Source organism: Mytilus galloprovincialis, chromosome 4, assembly GCF_965363235.1.
Source record: "Mytilus galloprovincialis chromosome 4, xbMytGall1.hap1.1, whole genome shotgun sequence".
Classification (NCBI taxonomy): Eukaryota; Metazoa; Mollusca; class Bivalvia; order Mytilida; family Mytilidae; genus Mytilus; species Mytilus galloprovincialis.
This window is the reverse complement of record NC_134841.1, coordinates 75,227,318-75,249,585: the sequence shown is the minus strand read 5'-3', so window position 1 is coordinate 75,249,585 and position 22,268 is coordinate 75,227,318. Positions and strand designations below refer to the sequence as shown.

At 32.6% G+C, this 22,268-nt stretch overlaps 1 protein-coding gene across 2 annotated transcripts in view; it reads right to left on the bottom strand.

Moving 5' to 3' along the window:
* Positions 1 to 1,823: 1,823 nt before the first annotated feature.
* LOC143072961 (protein sidekick-1-like) overlaps positions 1,824 to 22,268 on the bottom strand; it is a 44,009-nt gene continuing 23,564 nt past the window's right edge. For both annotated transcript variants that reach the window (XM_076248141.1, XM_076248142.1), the window contains 3 exons: positions 18,308 to 18,340; positions 16,506 to 16,702; positions 1,824 to 3,590 (listed from right to left, as the gene is read on the bottom strand). In XM_076248141.1, coding sequence (XP_076104256.1) covers positions 2,277 to 3,590; positions 16,506 to 16,702; positions 18,308 to 18,340 — 1,544 coding nt within the window. In that variant the 3' untranslated portion in view covers positions 1,824 to 2,276. The remainder of the gene's footprint in view (positions 3,591 to 16,505; positions 16,703 to 18,307; positions 18,341 to 22,268) is intronic.

Here is a 22,268-nt window from a genome sequence, read left to right as displayed (position 1 = left end):
TGTCGATCGTAGGTACGTCGTGAACAGTGGTCGTTACAGACAAACGTTCACGTAAATTGTCCCAGTCAATGGATGAATTTAATGTGTCAATCAATGGCCACAGCCACATTGTTTTGAATTTCATTCTAAATAGAGAATATCATATGGCTTTTTCAATATCACATCCGTATCAACCCGAGACACCAATATAATCCCAAGAGCTCTGTTCGAGGGATTATATTGGTTGAGGGTTGATACGGTGTGTGATATTGAAAAAGCCATATCATATACACTTTATCATATACATATACTTCACGTAGATTTTTTTAATGTGACATGACGTCATACAGATAAGAAGGTTTGAAATGATGTCATACAGATTATAGGTTTGACATGACGTCATACAGATTTATAAGGGGTTTGATAAGTGCAACAGTGACTACAATAGATGACGTGACGTCATACAGATTAAAGGAGTGATAAAGCCTTTGCAACCGTGCTGATATCGATATCATCACGGATGGCTGATACAGCACGGTTGCCAATGATTTATTACACATACAATTTATCTGTATTTACTACTAAGTATATAATAAAGGGCATTACTACCCTTTTTCATAGGTGGTTGGGGACAGGACATATTTGTATTCGCTTTATCTGTATGCTATGAACATACATATACTATAAATAAAGTATACGTTGTATTTGCTAATTACTATCGATTCCAATGTTACCATCAACGACGGTCATATTAAATGCTTTACTTTTGCTTTCTTTTTGGCTACTTATTATATGTTTATTTGATCAAACTTATTGTGTACTATACATGTATGGATATCTATTATTTTTTTTCTCTAATTTTTGGGGGCCGTTTGTTTGTTATCTATACCAACCACACCTGCATTAGAATGCAGTAGATATTCATATAAAAAAATTTATTATAGATTCTTTATCTAAATTAAAAAAAATAAAAAAATAACGGATTTGGAAAAAAAGGCGGAGGGCTAAAATAAATTGCTCTGCTACAAAGTACCTTTGACTGTTGATACCTTTCCTGAAATTCTCCAGTCATAAAATCATTTGCAAAAATTAACCCTTCAACAGTTTCCATTCTTTCAACCAAGCTCTGAATGCCCGCGATTTCGCCAGTGTGTTCTAGTTCTTTTTATCGACTCCTAGTTATCGACTCCTAGTAATCGACTCCTAGGAAGAATTGAACGATGGACAGTTAGTGCGTGAATTTTTCTTGCTACGTGATTGGAAGATATTACGAGACGTGAATAATCAAAGTTTATTGATTGGTTAGGACAATCCAAACCTAGTAAATGTCCTTCAATCCCGTAGAGTATCGGATTTGTCCTCTCTATTTTAGCAATTAGATTTTGCCTGGTCATTAATCATGCATATTCATGATATTGGTACACAGGTAACTTTTATCTATAAATCGTCGAATCTTCTGGAGTTTCGTTAACAACAAAGTTAAACAGTTAAATGATATATACTACTTCATAACGTGTGACCTCACGTGTGTGGTAAAATTTGTTGATTGATGCACGTGGCTATTCTAGTAAATGAATTAATCTACAAAGCGAGAGCACTTTCCATTTTCATCAGCTAAGAGTCGACTAGCCCTTTTTGAAAGGCTAATGCTTGTTAAATTATTAGCCACGGTGACCGTTCTTTTCAAACATAATTGTATGTATAATTTTTTATGAAACATTCATCTTACAATCCGATTGGTTAATAACCGGATGTAAATTACACCCCAACTCAGTTCAGCCAGGTGATTGGGGGATAAAATGTTTGCCCAAATTTTCGAGTAAACAATAAGAATTTTGCCAAAACTAGTTAAAAAGATTTTAATTTTGATTTTGCAAAAATAAATAAAAAGATACAGAAAACTAATTTCTTTTGTTGCAACAATAATAAACAAGAATGTGTCCATAGTACACGGATGCCCCACTCGCAGTATCATTTTCTATGTTCAGTGGACCTTGAAATTGGGGTCAAAACTCCAATTTGGCATTAAAATTAGAAAAATCATATCATAGGGAACATGCATGTGTACTAAGTTTCAAGCCGTTTATTAGACTTCAACTTCATCAAAAACTACCTTGACCGAAAACTCTAACCTGAAGCGAGATAGACAGACGGACGGACGGACGAACGAACGGACGCACAGACCAGAAAACATTAATATGCCCCTCTACTATCGTAGGTGAGTGGGGCATAAAAAACACCATCAGTGAAATGAGCATATATATGTCAAAACAATGCATGTAGAAAACAATAAGGCGTTAAACAATGTCAAACTCTTTCAATATTTCATCCGAATATGACTCATCGAACGGCGCAAATACGCCTGCTTTTGCTTGTGAAATAACCTCTGCTTCTTTTCTGAATGATAGCAACAAATCAACTCTATCCTCCCAACCAAATTTCAGCTGGGACTTTTCAGAGTGAATCAGTAGGTCTATATATTCTATATCACTCAACGGATTCGGTTTAAGTGCGTATTTGTCTAGGTCATTTATGCATTTTCTGACTTTTGTAAGTTTATCTGCTACTTCTCTTTTCAAATTTATAAATTTATTCTTTACTTTTTCTAAAACAGATGTTTGATTTTTTGCTTCCTTCTGGGCAATTTCATATTTTTCTTTTAGCTCCTTGTAGGTTTTTTTTACTTTCTTTTTTAATGCTTCTAACCGAAACGGTGCATTTCTATGTTTTTGCCAGTGACATTTTTTAGCGCAAACGTTACAGTCTTCTTTACCTGCCATTGCTTTACAGTTTTTCTTGCTTTTGTCGTCCGCAATAAAGCATGGGAAATGACAAGTGAAATTGCATGTCAAGCAATTGGTCACGTATTGGCCTTGGTCAAGAGGAATCTCTGTCATGACAACTTCATCAACCTCGTATTGAAAATTCTTGTTTGCTTCGATATGAGTTCGATGCTGTTTTAATATCTCACCTTCTTGTCTTATTGTATTAAGCTGATTCATACCGTCTGTGACCTGCCGTTGGAGTCCTTCTATTGTTACTTCAAGGATGTTTCGCGTACGGAGAACATCAGCTGTCAACTGTAAACTCTTTTGATCGACTGATTTTAAGTGGTCAAAAAAGGATTTAAAACTTGCCTCTCCCATTTTCCAGAACATTCTTGCAAATTTATCTTTTGATTGTTCGGCGTTAGGTTCAAACAGTGCAGAATTGTTAAATTTGAAACTGGTATTGAAAGGAACCTTTGCTTTTGTAAGGGCATCAATTACAGGCGGTTTTTTGCCATCTGCGAATGTAATTAATACAAAAATATTGTTTGCTATGTCTTTACCAAACATAGATAAAATTTGGTCGAAAATGTACTTCTGAGTTGGTGTTAATCTAGCTAAAGGGGACTGTGTAACAAAGCAAACACCATCGATAGTTAGGAGACTGTTTTCATTTTTTGATTGAAAAAGGTCATTCATCTGAGAAATTATTCTTTTATCTCTTGCTATCCCCCTCGTATCTCCAAATCCTGGAGTATCTACGATATTTAGCGTGTAATCTAAATTACCACCAGGCAAGCATGGTATCCTATAAGTTGTAATCCATTCTGTCTGTGACATGGTCTGCAAAAGATAATAGTAATGCAATAATGAATGCTTTTTATATAGTTATATAGATTTGTTAAAAACTTTTGTGCAAAAAAAATAAAAACAATTTAGTACGGTCATTTTGTAATAGGATTGCGGTTAGTTGTAATCATATATATTTTTCAAAGGGTGTTTCTAAACGGCGGAATCGGAATCAGGAACAGAAACGAAAATATACTTATAAATATGAAAGGAATTTTAGGGGTAAATGGGGTTGGGGGACTAGATCACTAGGAAAGTCAATAACGACTCATATAACGAAATTGCACAAGTACATCGGAGAAAAAAAATATGAGATATGGCATGTGCATCTTCAACAATAAAAACCCCCCCAACATTATTATACTTGAATTCATCCATGACAAAAAATTCTTTTTCGTTGATTTTGAATTGTTGACCGTTTTCGGTTAACAGTTTCTGTATGTCTTCTTCATTTAGTTTTTATCAAGCTTTAAGCACAAATTAGGATAAACAAAATCATCATTTAAGGGCAATCACTCCTATAAGTAGTTTACTTACTATTACGACAGAATGTGACTTGTTAAAACCATTAAGAGCAAAAACTCCAAGACGTGTCGACTAATGATGTTGACCTCTTTGTCAGAGGTGTTATCAAACCAGATGAAAAATGGTTCATTAATGGAGAGAATATCGAGTTATGTGATGAATTTATATATCTAGGTATGCTGTTAAATTATAATGGTATTTTTACGAATACTCAGAAAGTGTTGTCAAATCAAGGTAAAAAAGCTGTTTTTAGTTCATTCAGTAAAATTCAAGAATAAAATTGAGAATGGAAATGTGGAATGTGCCAAAGAGACAACAACCCGACCATAGAAAAATAACCAACAACAGCAGAAGGTCACCAACAGGTCTTCAATGTAGCGAGAAATTCCCGCACCCAGAGGTGTCCTTCAGCTGGCCCCTAAACAAATATATACTAGTTCAGTGATAATGAACGCCATACTAATTTCCAAATTGTACACAAAAACTAAAATTAAAATAATACAAGACTAACAAAGGCCAGAGGCTCCTGACTTGGGACAGGCGCAAAAATGCGGCGGGGTTAAACATGTTTGTGAGATCTCAACCCTCCCCCTATACCTCTAGCCAATGTAGAAAAGTTAACGCATAACAATACGCACATTAAAATTCAGTTCAAGAGAAGTCCGAGTCTGATGTCAGAAGATGTAACCAAAGAAAATAAACAAAATGACAATAATTCATAAATAACAACAGACTACTAGCAGTTAACTGACATGCCAGCTCCAGATTTCAATTAAACTGACTGAAAGATTATGATTTCATCATATGAACATCAGGCACAATCCTTCCCGTTAGGGGTTTAGTATCATACCATCATAACATATATGAGAAGAACATTACCCGTATCATGCCAACAACTGGTTTTTGAATAAATGTGTTTAGTTCCGATGCAATGACCCTATAAGGGAATCAATATTAACGCCAAAATATGCAATCTTTAATGACCTGACAACAGTATCGTAACTATATCCCTATTCAAAGGTTTTGTTAGTTTTTGAGGTGAATACTGACACCTTTGTGCTTTATAAAGAATATTTCCATAAAAAAATTGGATGTGCAATACCTGAACGTATAAGAAGTCTGCATGTTGAGCTATATTTACGAATGATGTCCTTATACCGATGATAAAATTTAGTAAATGTTTTGACTAGTTTGTGATATCGAAAACCCTGGTGTAATAATTTTGCAGTAATACATAAATTTCTCTCGTTAAAATCTTAAACATTGTTACATACACGAGCGAATTGTACAAGTTGAGATATATAAACACCGTAAGATGGAGACAAGGGAACGTCACCATCTAAAAATGGATAATGAACGATAGGAAATGAAAAATCATCTCTTTTATCATAAATTATAGTATTCAACTTTCTGTTAGTGATATAGATATCAAGATCGAGGAAAGGGCAGTGGTCATTGTTAGTATTAGCTTTATTTAAAGTAAGTTCAACAGGATAAATTTCTTTAATATACATACTGAACATACGCGTAGCTACGTTTACGTCAAAACGCCCGGGCGTACACTTGAATTTGGTTAAAAAAAATATTTTCATATAAATAAAAATAAAGGAATTGGTTAACAGTACATCAACATTTTAATTCTTTCTTCAATGGCTTGTAATTGCGAATAAAAGTGACGAAAATTAGTTTCATATTATTTCTGTCAAATTCTAAATCTACCGTTAATTCTATACTCTCTCTCCTTATTTTTTTAAGCAATTCATTATGAGCTAAGATTCGATTCAGTGGCGGATCCAGAACTTTTCCTAAGGGAGGGGGCCCGCTGACTGACCTAAGGGGGGACCCCCCTGGATCCGCCTATGGATATGTGACTTTCATTTTTTGTCGAGCCATTGATATTTATGTCGCGAAAGCGAGCTATTTTGATCATCAATTTCGTCGGCAGTGCCAATATTATAACTATGTACATGCAGGTTCATTACGTAGTTTAGTTTTAAGATATAAATAATTTTGTCAAACATTTGTGAAATTTTACGGTAGCTGGACAAAAACTGTTTATGCTCAAATGACTATCCAGAGCATAATGACGAAATTAGAATTAATTGCATAACAGTGTGGTCGACAGTAAAACGTTTGTAGGTTGTAACTTGTTTGTCAACGGCTATGATTTTATGCTCACCCAGTCTGTCAGAGGCCTTCCAGTGGGGATTGAAATATTCACTTGTTACAAATTCCGATACATAAAATGAAACTTTCTTTTTACAAAGCTTGAAAGGAATTTGTTTTAAATATTTATTATAATCATCACATACAACCGTGTCATTTATAAGAATAATAATGTTCAGAGATGATATTATTTAATAATAATAAAAAAAATAGGTTTATCCATTGTAAAAAAAACTATTAAGTTGATGGGGTTAATTCACAAAATATCTCATTGATTAAGAGCACAACTACTTCTACGGTGTGATCATTTAAGAATGGCCTACTATTTATTCAATGCGTATACATGTGGGTTTTGTTTGTGAAGAGTTCTGGATAATTAAAAAAATCATTTGATTTCTTTGTTTAATACCATAAAACGATTCATTCTTTCAGATATTTGTCACTTTGCCTTATCTTCAAGTCCAACACAATTTCTCACGTTTCTTACAAAACTTATATTCTTGTGATATATTCTTTTGTTGAAAAAAAAATGTATAGATATAGATAGATATAGGAAGATGTGGTATGAGTGCCAATGAGACAATTTAACTCTCCTCCCAAGTAATAATTCATAAAAGTAAACCATTATAGGTCAAGGTACGACCTGCAACACGGAGCCTGGGCTCACACCGAACAGCAAGTTATAGAGGGCCCCAAAACTACTAGTGTAAAACCATTCAAACGGGAAAACCAACGAGAAACGAAAAACACATATGAACTACATAAACAGACGACATCATGCATTGTAACTTTTAAAGCCAATTAAGTAAAAAAAATAATCTGAAAGAACGTGCGATATCATATTAGGAAAATTGATGGTCAAACCATAACAAAAAATCAAGTAAAGAATTTTAAGTATTCAACCTTTATAGCTTGCTGTTCGGTGTGAGCCAAGACTCCGTGTTGTAGGCCATTTTTATTTATTTTCAAATTACAAAGGTTATTCCTGATTAGTATTTTTAATTATTTTATTTAGGCGTTTAGAACCTTTGGTGACCTCACAGTTTAAATTTCTATGATAAGTACGTCGTGAGCAGTGGGCATTACAGACGAACGTTCACCTAATTTTCCCCAGTCAATATTTCATTCTATATATATATATGATGAGTTTTCCCGTATTTTTTTTTTTTTTTTTTTTTTTTTTTTTTTTATCTTTTTTGGCCTTTACAGTCTGACGTTAAAATTTATTACATAACAATTACTTAAACCTTCGTCGAATTCACTTAAACTTCCTTGAAGTTTTTTTTCATGGTTAATTTCAGAAGCCATTTTTTTCCGTTTCTATTTTAGTTTTAGCGCGATTTAAGTCAGACGATCTGGTCACCGTTTAGTAACATATTGCAAGCTTTCAAATACTTGTAAGATCTAGTTACGTTGTTACATCAGATCGACAGATGCAGAAGCCATCGCTTTGCTAGGTTCAATTTCAGATGAAAACACTTTTCTGCGATTGATCCATCTTGTTTTCATAAAGTAAAATAATTCTAAATGAAAGACCACGCATACTGCTTCGGTAATGATTGAAGGTTATCCACGGCTCCCTTTAATCATAGTTTAAGGTACTGGTTTGGACGTTTACTCCAAATTAAACCAATGACCGTCATTAGATTCATTCTAAATAGATTTTAAACACAAAAATATATTAAACATAAAAAAAAAAATTATATTGAATCTAAAAAATGTTGTTATTGGTGAGTTTTCAATGACAGGAATTTTATGACATTCTCTATTACTCTAAAACTTCCGGAGGCTTGTCCCTGCTTATCAACTTCCAGTATTTATTTTTTTGACCTGGAACCTTTTGGGCATTCAGGCCACCGAGGTTCGGGCGTACACGTAAAAATGACCTACAGTGGAGATCACTTCTAACCTCTCATTAGAACTGTCAGAATATTCTGTCATAGAACTGTTCTAACCTGTCCTAGAACAGTTCTAGCTAGAACAGTTCTACCCTAGAACTGTTCTAGGTAGAACTGTCAGGATCAGTTCTAGGTAGAACTGTCAGGATCAGTTCTAGGGTAGAACTGTCTAAAACTGTTCTAGGTAGAACTGACCAAATCAGTTCTAACCGTAGAACTGTCAGCAGAACTGACTAAATCAGTCAGGACTGTAGAACAGTTCTAAATGACGTCACTGCAGAAAGGGCAATTTAGAATTTAGAAGAAAAAATCAGTTCCAATTACTTTACTATATATAATAGCAGATGTTTCTATATTTTTTACTGATCAAAAGTTACATGTACACATATCGAAGTGGATAGGAGGTTATCCAACTCATCGTAGAAGTATTTTTATGAGATTGCAAATGAAACATCATTGTTTACGTTTCTTCGTTCCCCGTTTTTAACAGTCTCTTCGTAAATATAACTCTGCATTTAATTCAAGTAAATTTAATCTTAATTTACCTTGCCTTGGATTTACATTCATGATTTAAGATTCTGTTTTGACAAATGTTCAAACGAAAATTGTACAGTGGATGAATTATGGGATATCATAGTTAATGAACACAGTGTTGTTCCTTAAACGCAAGAAAACTATGTAGAATGTACATTTGCACTGAGGTCTCAGATTTGCATTATCTCGTTGCCAAACTTATCCATAACGATAATGAATAATATCTGGGAGTCTGGAACGTCAGAAAAATATACTCGATCTGAACATGAATGAAATATTTGCCACTGGACGTAAGGCTACAAACAAAACAAATCATTTTCCTTCTTCAAATTATATTAACAGTATAGTCAGTATACCTTTCCAAGAAGAGAACTTCTCATACATGTACTTTTCATTTTAAAATAAAGTATATGAATCAGTGATATGAGTGTTGGATGATGCCGTTAAATAGTTTTAAAAAAAAAACCATCATGAACTACTGACTTAAAAAGTCACTTTTTGTGACGGTTCATTATTTAATAATTTCCGTTGGATGTAACGGGTTTTCTGTCGTTATTGTGTTATCAGCGCCCATAGACATATAAGTTAGTCATGTGACCTTAATGTCATCAACGTTTTTTCATGGTTTGGCAAGGTTTAAAATGGAATTTAGAATTAAATTATAAGAAATTACTTATCATTTTTTTCTGGTCTATTCGAAATAACATAAAAAATGTGGTGCACACTATTAAAAAACCCGCTTCGCGCATTTTTACATTAACAAAAGCAAAATGATCAGTTTTGGCTGATGCAGTCATATATGGTCAGATTTGGTTGATGCTGTCAAATATGGTCAGTTTTGATTGATGCAGACACATATTTTTGTTACATGAGTCAGTCTGAGGTATGAAAACTACTGATGTTTGTTCAATTTCCAATATTGCAGTTATTTATATATACTACAGTAAAAAAAATATTACTGAAGTACTGTGCAACTACATAGACTCACATAAAAAAGCAAATATGGTCAGTTTTGGTTGATGCGGTCAAAAGATTTTATTATACAACTCAGTCTGAAGTATGAAAACTACTGATAGAATGAAATTCAAAACAGTGTAGCTGTGGCCATTGATTGACACATTAAAATCATCCATTGACTGGGACAATTTAGGTGAACGTTTGTATGTAACGACCGATGCTCACTATGTACTTTTTAAAGATACTTAAACTATGGGGTCACCAAAGGTTCTCAACACCTAAATAAAGTATAAAATTAATCAGAAATAACACGATATTTTGATTTATATCAATTATATAAATCAAAACACAAAGGTTATTCCTGATTAATTTTTCGAATTATTTTATAATTAAAGGCGTTAAGAAACCTTTGGTGACCCACAGTTTAAATGTCTATCGTAGGTACGTCGTGAACAGTGGTCGTTACAGACAAACGTTGAACGTAAATTGTCCCAGTCAATGGATGATTTTAATGTGTCAATCAATGGCCACAGCTACACTGTTTTGAATTTCATTCTATTTGTTTACGATTCAATACTTTGAATAAAAAGAGGATATACTGGCACTATAAATTCATGCGAACAAAATTTTGAGGTCATTGTTTTCCAATATTGCTGTAACTTGTATATAATAATTACAGTCCCTCTTGACCTAAACTTATAACTGAATTACTGTACAGCTATATAGATTTGCAGAACGAAAGAGCAAATAAGGTCAGTTTAGATTGATGCGGTCAAAAGATTTTATTACACGACTCAGTCTGAAGTATGAAAACTACTGATATTTGTTTACGATTCAATACTTTGAATAAAAAGAGGACATGCTGGCACTATATATTCATGCGTACAAAATTTTGAGGTCATTGTTTTCCAATATTGCTATAACTTGTATATATAACAGTCCCTCTTGACCTAAAATTATAACTGAATTGCTGTACAGCACCCGTTTTATGGACGATCAATGCATTTGAATGAGGACAATACATTTTAGTTGGACCCCCCCCCCCTTTTTTTTAAACTGCTGGATCCGTCCTAGGTGGTTTGGGCCGGAATAACGTATTACATTAAGGTCAGATAATTTTGTTATGTAAAACGAGTCATCCTCACTGAATCCGGGTCCGTCCGCCCTGATTTATAGGGCGAACGAACTCAGGGCGAATGGATTACCAGGGCGAACAAACTCAGTGCGAACGAACCTAGGGCGAACATGTAATCAGGGCGAACGATCCCGATACCATCCTGACTCCCCGAATGACAAATGTAAAATAAATGAAATAATAATGCCCTCCCCCCCTCCAATATTAACGGCCTAATTTATGTTAAAAAAATGAAAGAAAAACAATTAATTTATGTAACACATCAACAAAAGAAAATTACTGAATAACAGGCTCCTGACTTGGAACAGTCACATACATGCAGAATATAGCGGGGTTAAAACCGGCAAAATAGCAAAACTCTTTATAATATTAATCGCTATTTTGACGAAGCCTTTATATTTAGACAAAGAGTTCTTAAATTTAAACCAAATCAATTCTAGCCGTAGAATTTATAAATCAATTTTAGCTGTAGGATTTATAAATCAATTCTAGCCGTAGAATTTATAAATCAATTCTAGCCGTAGAATTTATAAATCAATTCTAGCCGTAGAATTTATAAATCAATTCTGGCCGTAGAATGTGTAATCAATTCTAACCGCAGAACTGTTCTAGAAGTAGAACTGACCAAAGATTTGGTCAGTTCTAGGTAGAACTGTCTAAAACTGTTCTAGGGTAGAACTGTCAGGATCAGTTCTAGATAGAACTGTCCAAATCAGTTCTAGGTAGAACTGACCAAATCAGTTCTAGCTAGAACAGTTCTAACCTAGAACTGACTAAAAGGTGTCAGGCTGACAGTTCTACGTACTGTCCTAGAACAGTTCTCCTGACAGATTCTGACAGATTTAATGAGAGGTTAGAAGTGATCTCCACTGTAGCTACGCCACTGGAAGTCGTCATTATTGAGAGCCAAAATATCATCCAAATATCTAAAAGTATTATTAAATTTGTTTATGAGATGTTGTTTCGATGGGTCTTTGCTTATTGTTGTCATAAATTGTAACTCATAGCAATACAAAAACAGGTCCGCAATAAGTGGTGCACAATTAGTCCCCATTGGAATTCCGATAATCTGACGATATACGGAATCCCCAAAGCGAACAAAAATGTTATCTAGTAAAAATTCAAGGGCATATATAGTATCAAAGCATGTCCAATTGACATAGTTTTTTTGTTTATTGCTACTAAAAATGACCTAAAAGAGTTTGAACATATATATTCACATTCTGACTTTTAAATGCCCATTTAATTAGGTGTGTGAGTTTTTTCTTAATGAGAATGTGAGGCAATGTGGTATACAGGGTAGAAAAATCAAAACTTTGAACAGATTCAAAATCAATTTGTCAAGTACTTCCAACGAGTTCTTGACACTCCAAAAGTAATTAATTCCACTATTTTCGAAGGCCTTATTTGAACAATTTATTATCAGGTTTTTAATGGTACCAAGTGTGCTGGTAAAAAGAATAGACAATTTAGTAGTGGAACAATGGCTTGAAGACGAAATAAATCTATATTTGTAAGGTGTTTTGTGTAGCTTCGGAAGCCAGTACATAGTTGGGACTTTCATTGTATTTGGCTCTGCTTGTAAAGCGGTAACTAAAAGTTTATGTTTGTTACAGATGTCGTTTTCTGAAAATGGAGTCAGTTGGAATGTTGGTGAATTGGTGATTTCTTTTTTCAGAACCTCAATGTAAAATTTACGTCAAACAATAATAATATTATTAGCAGCTTTATCGGCCGGGACAAAAACAAATTTCTTGGCTAGTTCTTTTAGTTTATTTTTGATACGAGAAATAGGGTTTTTGTGGTTTTTGTTAATAGTAAAATGTTCTTTAAAATGTTGAATACGTATATCAACTATCTTCATTACTGAATTAAAAAAAGAGTCCAAAGATTTTTTGTCAGCTTTTTTCCCGTTTTATCCATTTCATACAGTAAGAATGGAGTGAGTCGTGGATGATATTACGACACTCATTCCAATTAATAATTGACTGGGGACGATATTTAGGTCCTTTACTGAGGAATGATTTTAACTCTCGGTCTTGAACGATGTTAAGATCTCCTGTTAAGAAGACTTTTTTAATACAGAAACACTACTATCTTTATTTGATACATATGTGTCAAGCATAGTGAATTATGGTAGCGAAGTTTGGGGATATCATAAAGCAACTGACATTGAAGCTCTTCACTTATATTTTTTAAAGAGGATTTTGAAAGTTATGAAGAGTACTACAAATTACATGGTGTATTTTGAACTAGGTAGAGTCCCTATGTATGTACATAGATACTGTAAAATGATGGAATATTGGTGTAAATTGTTAAAAACTGACAATTGTAATCTGAAAAATTGTTATGCAGAAATGCTGTAGGCTAGCAATGTAAAAAGTAAAAATAAATTAAATTGGTCATAATTTTGAAAAGTATTTATGTATTGCCGAAAAAAATCGTAATCGTTGAATGTGTATATCATACTTTAATTAAGATTGTTAAATAATGCTAATTAATATCATGCTTCTACATTTGTTTTTAATTGTATTAATTGCATTTTAATAAATTACCGTATTGTAATATTTGTTGCTTACTATATTTAATGTAATATTTATTTTACTTGATACCTATAAGCTGTATTGCTTTTGGAATAACGCATATATTTGTATTTCTTGTCTTGCTGGCCTAGTAATTTTTGATATTTTAGTTTCTATCATTTTATTTTAATCTAATTTCAATATAATGGCCAACACGAAAAAAATGGTAAAATTCGTCATCTGAGTTCGATATCTTCTATAAGAAATCATCTGACCGTTTTGACGTAAATGTACATGTGTTAGAGCTCAACATTCTTAAAATGTCTTTTCCATTAAGTTTTCTCTATTCATAGCCGTTTCAAAATAAAAGACAACACTTACATTTTATCCCTATGTTTTTATTCTGAGTCATTGGCAGGAAGGGTTATCGAACATATTACTATGTTAAACCAGATACATCAATTATTAGTGTGTCAAAATTTACCAAAATATCAGACGACTTCTTATATGACATCTGTTCGGGTAAAGGAGTAGGTCCGGTAAGGACCGATTTTGGCCTCAAATTTCAAGTTTATCTTACGAAAGATTTTGACCACTTTTTAAACACTTAAGTGTCTATTTCATTTGAATCAATTAATTTATGTGAAAGATTTTAACTGATATAGATAGTCATTAAAAACAATCCGATTCAAGCTCAAATATGAAAAATCTTCCAAATATGCCGAAAAATGTCACTTTTCAGATGATTTTTGTCAAAAATGAAAGTGGCCGCATCCGTGTTCATCCTCAACCTTTATATATGTTATATATTATCATAAAATACAACTTACATTTCAATATTAAGGATGAACACGAATGCGGCCACTTTCGTTTCACACGAAAACTGTCTAAAATTTAACTAAAATGCTAGAATTGTGAAGATTTCAGTAATTTAGCATGACTTAATGGTGCTAGTACCCGATATATGTGCATTGTATTGTCAAAAACAGCCCATATTTATGTAGCAGAAGCATTCTACTGTCCAATAAATAACTAAAAGTTTACATTTTAACAATTTTGTAAAACTGCTATATTTTGGGGCCAAAAGGGGGTCTTACTGAACCTACTCCTTTGGCCCAGTAGTTTCAGAGGAGAAGATTTAGGTAAAAGATAACAACGTCGAGACGGACGACAGACGCCTTGAGTGATGATAAAAGCTTATTTGAGAAGTTGTACCAGGTCAGCTTAAAAGAACTCTTAAGGTATTTCGCCACTAAATACGAATTAAAGTAGGTTTTCCAGCAGAAAACAACAATGACAAAGCAGAAGCAGTGAATGAACATTTAACTGTAAATGTATCTATTACGAAGTCACCAACTAAATACTAGTATGCAACACTAGACACATTATATCACCCAACTTTAAAAAACGGAATAATTTAATAGGGACAGGAACAAACAATTTGAACATGAACCCCAAACAGACATATATTTATATTATATTTTGAAAAGCCTCGACACATCCCTATATGAACAACTTAAAACGAAATTAAACAGTAACAGCAGACGTTAGTTTTTTTTTGTGAAACCGACTCCTACTGTTCTGTTTTTATGACGAAAAAGTTACATATGTGCAGGAACCTATAAGTTCTATAGGCGATAAAATTGTGTTTCTTGTTGTTGAAAGCCGTATGGATCCGATAATTACTTACATCCACTTTATTTGCACTTTGGTGGATAGTTGTCTCATTGGCAATCATACCACATCTTATTTTTATAGAGAATAATAATAATTTTTCAGTTGTCTTGGCATAGCATCCAAAAACTACCAATATAAATAAATGTACTGTCACATTCCTTAAGTAGGAATGAATATAAATTCATGTCAATGTCAAAGTTTTAAAGTATAGTAAGGCTTAAAACAGCATAATAATTTCATTTGTACTAGTATATATAAAATAAAATTCACAGCTTTTTGAATAGGATTGTATTTTCAGAGAAGATATCCAAAGCACTGATCAATTTGCACTTTAGAAACCCTAAGACGTTGTGTCCTAGTGATTCTATAATTCAAATTGTTCACAGTGACGACTACGGCTTACTAGAAAGGACTAAAGGACACTATGCAAGTTTTACATGAAGTGTTCCCAAGTTTAAGTATATGTCTAGTTCCCATGTTACCTTATCGGTTGTTGTCCATACTTCATTTCCCATAGGTTTCTCTTACGTTTACATTCCATTATTCAATAAAGGATAGAAGAAAACTGACCAATGTCGAACAAGTCACCAAGATCACTACAAACCAGTAAAAGTCTGAAATGGCCTATATCTCTCCGGTAAACGGACAAAAGGTAACAGGAAAAATTCCAAGGACGTAGTCACAAATTTGATAAAACAAAAAGTCACAGGACAAAATATCACAAATAATTTGCTGACAATTGTATGAATATATAAGGTGAAGATCTAGAAAAAAAATCATTTTATTACATTTATTCATTTTACAGTTTATGATACTGTTAAATAGCCTTGATAAAAGTTTTTTTTTCTATTTTAATCATGTAAAGGGTATTTTTCTTGGCACTATGAAGCCGTTTAAGAACCTATACACTTTTGACATTTTTGGAAGTCCGGTTTATATTATTCTACAAAACGCGAGCATGAGCGTATTCTTTATATAACAGTTTGTTCCTTATCCAATTTTATACGTAGCACATTTTTAATGCTCTCTTCTTTTTCTCTTGTCTCTTATGTAAGATCGTGTTTGGTAGTTGTGAAACTACCCTTTTAGCTAAACTATTACAGTTTTCACAGACATCTTACATAAATCTATTTTTGACTTAAGTCCATGGATATCGAAATTAGAACTCATTGGTAATTTATTGCTGCGAAAGTGCATCCAATTTCTTTATTTGGCTTTCTACACAAAAACGAGACCCATACCAGCGGTACATCTATATATTCTTTGAAAAGAACGAAACGGTCTGTCCCCTGTAGCTCAAGCGTAGCAATTTCTTAAAATTTTACTTCAAGTTGTACTGTTGTTGGACACACCTTTTAAGTAACCGAAAGCAAGCCAAGAGGTCTATATTTTTTCTCTCACAATTATGATATTTTCGTTACTTCAAGCACATGAATTTGTTGTCAACTTCCATAAAATAAACATACTAGTCTAAATCGAAGTTTAAATATAATACCTCATCTCCAACATTTTTCTTTTCGTCTTGTGTCATGTCAATCAACGAAAAACGAAATTCGTCTTCCCATGATACATCAGTTATATAATTAATCATGCCATCTATCAACGTGCTTTTTCCCGATCCAGTAGCACCAACCAGCATAATTGTCTTCTCATTGTATTCAGTTTCCGTACACTTTGGTGCCTTACCCACCTCTTCAAAAATAAATGATAAATGAAAAGATCAGTTATAACTGGACTATTATTTCATAATTTTACCACCATAAAGGAGTAATATTGCTTTTCCCCTATTAGTTTTTGTTAAATTTAGAAGCACCAACTGTTACTATATATTGCTGGCAGATATTATGCAAATATCAATTATGAAAGTCACAATGTAAGACTGTTTTGAAAGTCAAAACGTTGGAAAACTAGAAACAAGATTTTGTTTAAATAAACTAGAGGCTCCCAGAAGCCTGTGTTGCTCACCTGATATTTTTGTTTACAGTTGATGCATGAAATAATGTAACCAATATATTTTTGCTTTAGTTTCAGAGAAATAATCCCAACAATCATTTAACACCTATGTTCTATTTTTAGCTAAATCGGCCATGTGTGTTGGCAGGCGGGGTAATAGCACATATCTTTAAACTAGATACCCCAATGATGATTGTGGCCAAGTTTGGTTGAATTCGTCTATGTAGTTTCGGAGTAGAGGATTGTGTAAAAGACAACAACAAATTACGAAAAATTGTTAAAAATTCATTATAAAGGGCAATATGTAATATGTAAAAGAATCAGCGAAACTGTCAACCGCATTGAAAGTGAACTTTCGTCAAATTGATGCATCAACGAAGCATATGGAGCTCTTACTAACTTTTTAATGAACGAAATGGATCTAGCCTGGCTAAAAGTATCCAATTTTACCAAATATGAACGTAAATCGAAGGCAAAGACTGTATTATTGATGCATGAAATATCTTATTGGAGTGACTTACTACAGCATAAGTGGGACACAACAAGCAAAAGGGAAAAGTTGTGGCTAAAATGTAATGACCACACAAACATTAAAAGTAAAATAAAACAAGAGTATTGTGTTGCCCAAAAAGACCTTGACAAACATTTTACGGAAAGCAAAACGAAATTATCAAAATACACTTCAAATGAATTTGTTGGCTGAACTTGAAAACCCAAACTCTAGAGACTTTTGGAAACAAATTGGCAAAATTTGAGTTTCGAATGACATACAGTAGGAGGTTATGGATGATAATAACGAAGTTATTACGAACAAAGATTGTGTACTGTATTACAAAATAGGAAAATCAAGCATTATTCAACGATCAAACTGATAGCAATTTATGTGTTGAATGTCACCCAGACATGATAAGAAGACTTCGCGCTCTGAAAAGCAATCTGAAATAATGATGGTATATTTCCGTAAAAGTCAAAATTACATTTTATTTATTTATTTTTCTATTCTATTTTATTCATGATTTATTTATTTACTTTTCTAATTAGCCTAGAGGCTTTTGAAAAAACAAGATTATGTCATTATACTCTTCGCAAGCAATCAGTTTGTATAACCACCTTTATATTCTTTTTATCACATATCATTTATTTATTTTTTACATCATACTCAATTGTGTTTAATATATTTATATATTTAGTGTCTCATAAGCCTATCTAGGCTGGGTATTTGTCTTATTTTATTATTGTGCCATGTATATTATATAATCTGTATATAAATCTTTAGACAAGGATGTGACACTTTACATAATAAATTATTTCTATGTATAAATTGATATATCTTATCTTACGTACTGCCTGTAAACCAGTTCAAGAAACCACCTTTTTCTGAAAAAAATACAGGGCAAATAAAATAAACATTGAGAAAAATGTGAAGAAAAAAAAAAAGAATTGCAAATAATGGGGTGCTAAAATATAATGAATAGACTAGAATAATGGGGAATTAAAAAAAAGAATGGAGAAAAATTGTCTAAAAAATTAAAGAATACAGAAATGAAGGACACCCATCTAGGCTTTCTTGAAAAGTTGGTGAAGCTACCCTACGATTGAATATTAAAACTATCAACACAAATGTATTGTTTTTTTAATTATACTGACCAAAATTCAAGATTCTTTTTTTCTCAAACACGTATAATAGAAAACCACCATCGTATACATGTAAAAGAAAACCACCTTCGTATAATAGAAAAACACCATCGTAAATTAGAAAACCACCTTCGTGTAATAGAAAACCACCTTCGTATAATAAAAAAAACACCTTCGTATAATGGAAAAGCAACTTCGTATAATAGAAAAGCACCTTCGTATAATAGAAAAGCACCTTTGTATAATAAAAAACCACCTTCTTATAATAAAAAAGACACATAAGACAGCTATGGCGTTCCATAAGGAAGACTTACTTTTTTTTTTTAACTGAAATAGTTTTCTAAACTTAAGTACGTTACTTTTGTGCAAGAAAAAATATCCAAATATTGTGCTCGAAAATTTGATAAGGAAATACACTGCAAAATGTAATGAAATTCATCACCAATCTCGTTACAATATCTAAAGTTACGTTCAATTTTATTCCATCTATCAGTTTCGATGGGTAACTTGTGGTTTCCCGTTCTAAATCTTCAATACGTTATTCTATCTTTATCACTTAAAATATCCAGATATTCCCCATATTCAAAATTTTGTTTAAATAATTTGAAGGCCAAACCTTTTGATGAACAATCAATATCAGCTCTCAATTTATTTGAAACTGATCAAGTAACTTTTGTTTTAAACTAATACCCAACCATTTAGAATTAAAATTTCCTTGTGACAACCATATAATGCTAAATCCACATTTATCTAATGTATCTTTAACGTATTTCAACCAATCTGACCTAAATTGGTTGTCAGAATTCTTCAAGAACATGTACCTGTATAATATTTTAGCAATCCTGTGATCATCCCCATTTACCATTTTTGACCAAAAATTAACCATACGCAGCTGTATATATAAAGACATGGGATTAATACCAAGTTCACCATAAATCATAACATTGGGTGTCGACGTCTTAAGGTTTAATAATAGTTTACAAAATGTTAAGTGCAGTCTTTCTATAATATCAGTGTTGCTGTAACCCCAAGTCTCACAACCAAATGGGAGGATTGGCTTTACAATTTTATCAAATAGATCATATTGAGATTTCCCTGACAAGTTGTGCAACCTCCCCTTTTTCAATACTTTATACATTGCTTTATTTGCTTTTCTAACTAAAATTTTCTTAGCACTCATAAAGCTACATGTTCTTGAAAAATTCAACCCAAGGTATGCCAATTCGTTTTCTATCTCCAATGCATTTCCATCATATATAAAATTAATATTTTTGGGTAATCTACCACCAGAAAATTTTTTAATCTTAGTTTTACTAGTGTTAACTTTCAATTTCAAGGTTCTGCAATAGTCATAGAATATATCTAATTGCAACTGTAGATCAGATGCATCATCAGAAAATAAAACTTTATCATCTACGTACAATAACACGAAAAGTTTGAAGTAGATATCAAGTAGAGACCAGAGAAAGAAATCTGGGTAATTCATATCTATATGTTGTGTATACGTACAAGTTATCATTCTGGATAAATTATGATTTGTATTTTGACTCTGTTCTAATTGTAATTTGTACAAAAAAGTGCTTGTACAAATTATAATTTGAAACAAAATATGACTACAATTCACTTATAATTAACTTGAACAATAATTTATTAAATGGATTTTGTAAAAACACATTGATACACACTATAGGTTTTGTTCTTATTAAATGACCACACAATAATTTAAAACCTTACTTAAAAAATTACTAGAAATTCCAAGATAGAGACATATAAAATCATAAATTAAACACTTGTTTCTGTTTTTGCTGTTGCTCCTCTTGAAGCTTCTGTGATGTTTTGAACAATGAAGTCAACAAAATATCATAACAAGAAATGTCAAGACGACTTAATCTTTTGGTGTTAATATAACGGTTTTTTTTCCAGGTTATAGTAATTCAAAGACGGAACACCAATACTTTAAACTTTACTAGCAAGGTCAAGACAGTACCAGCCCTAAGACATACACTGACTTCAAATTATCATACAAAAGTATATATAAAACAGTATCTATAGAAAAGGATTAGTGTCCAATGTATTAACCTGTCATCGTCAAAGTGATTTCCATTACGACAAACATATTTTTAACAATAGAATTAATTTAACACAAAGAAAAGTAAAAGGTTAGATAAAAAGATTAACAAATTGTCACTATAGCACTTAAAATATATTATCTCAATTTCATCTATTTCTAATTCGTATTAATTTTGTCCAAATCCTCCTGGTTATATTCACCACTACTCCACTTAAACTCGGTCGGCAAGTCTGCCGAATTGAAACAATTTGACTCAGTTATCTTCGTGGGTATCCTCATCGTCGTTGGTGTTGATGCGAATTGTGAGAATAGTTTGTACCCAAACTTTAATATGATTCTCTGCGATTGAAAGTTCATGAAGTAAATTTTCATGTTCACGTATATCGTCAATATTTTGTACTTTAAGTTTATGAATTTCGTCTTGAAGTTTTTTGATAATATGACAGTCTTGCATTTCAGCATTTTCCAAATCCATTGTTAAACAGTATCGGGTGTTCGTTAAACTAAGGTTTTCCTCATTCAACCGCAGTATTTCCTTCTCAAAAATTTTCAGTTCTACTTGTATTCCTCATGGAAAATTCGATTCCATTTAAAAAATGATAGGACGCAGTAATAATGGTATGCCGCATTTATTATCGATGATACAACTTTGAAAATAGTATATATCAGTATATCATTTACTAACAGAATATCGCTATAAAGAAAATATTCCGACTTTAATCGACACTTTCACAAAAAAAACCATGAAATACTGATGTACTGAGAATGTAGGCCAATTTCATAATATAACAGTACGAAACCATAGAGGTAGGACTTGACCCGTATGCATAAAACATCTTAACAAACACCAAACTTATGTTGTATATAGATATAAGAAGATGTAACATTAGTGCCAATGAGACAACTCTCCATCCAAGTAATAATTTGTTAAAGAAAAACCATTATAGGTAAGTGCGGTCTTCAACACTGAGCCTTGGCTCACACCGAATAGTAAGCTACAAAGGGCCCATAAAATGACAAGTGTAAAACAACTCAAACGAAAAAACCAACGGACTAAAATAAATCTATTTAAAAAAACGGAGAAACGAGAAACATTTATGAACCACACCAGCAAACGACAACTACTGAACATCAGATTCATAACTTAAGACAGGTGCAAACGATTGCAGCGGGTTTAAACATTGTAAAAGTTCCAACCTTCACCCTTACCCGAAACAATAGTGTAACATCACAATATAGAAAGAAACACTATAAAATATTAATTGGAATGGCTTTGCTCAATCAAAAGACATATAAACCGGCACAATGAACATACACTGAGCAAATACATTTGATTTATGACACAAGGTAAATACAAAATCAATAAAATAAGAGCTGAATAAATATTTAAGCAACAGTAGTATACAGCTGTGAAATGTTAAATTATTGCAGAAAGTAAATCATAACCTGTATCAACAGGTCAAACTAACATGAAAGTACGATTTAAGAGTACTCGCAGTTACAGAAAGCTAGTAAAACAACAAAAACAATTAATAATAATATACAGAATTATGCATCAGAAACTAAAATCAACTAAACACATCCAAGGCATTTAGTTTT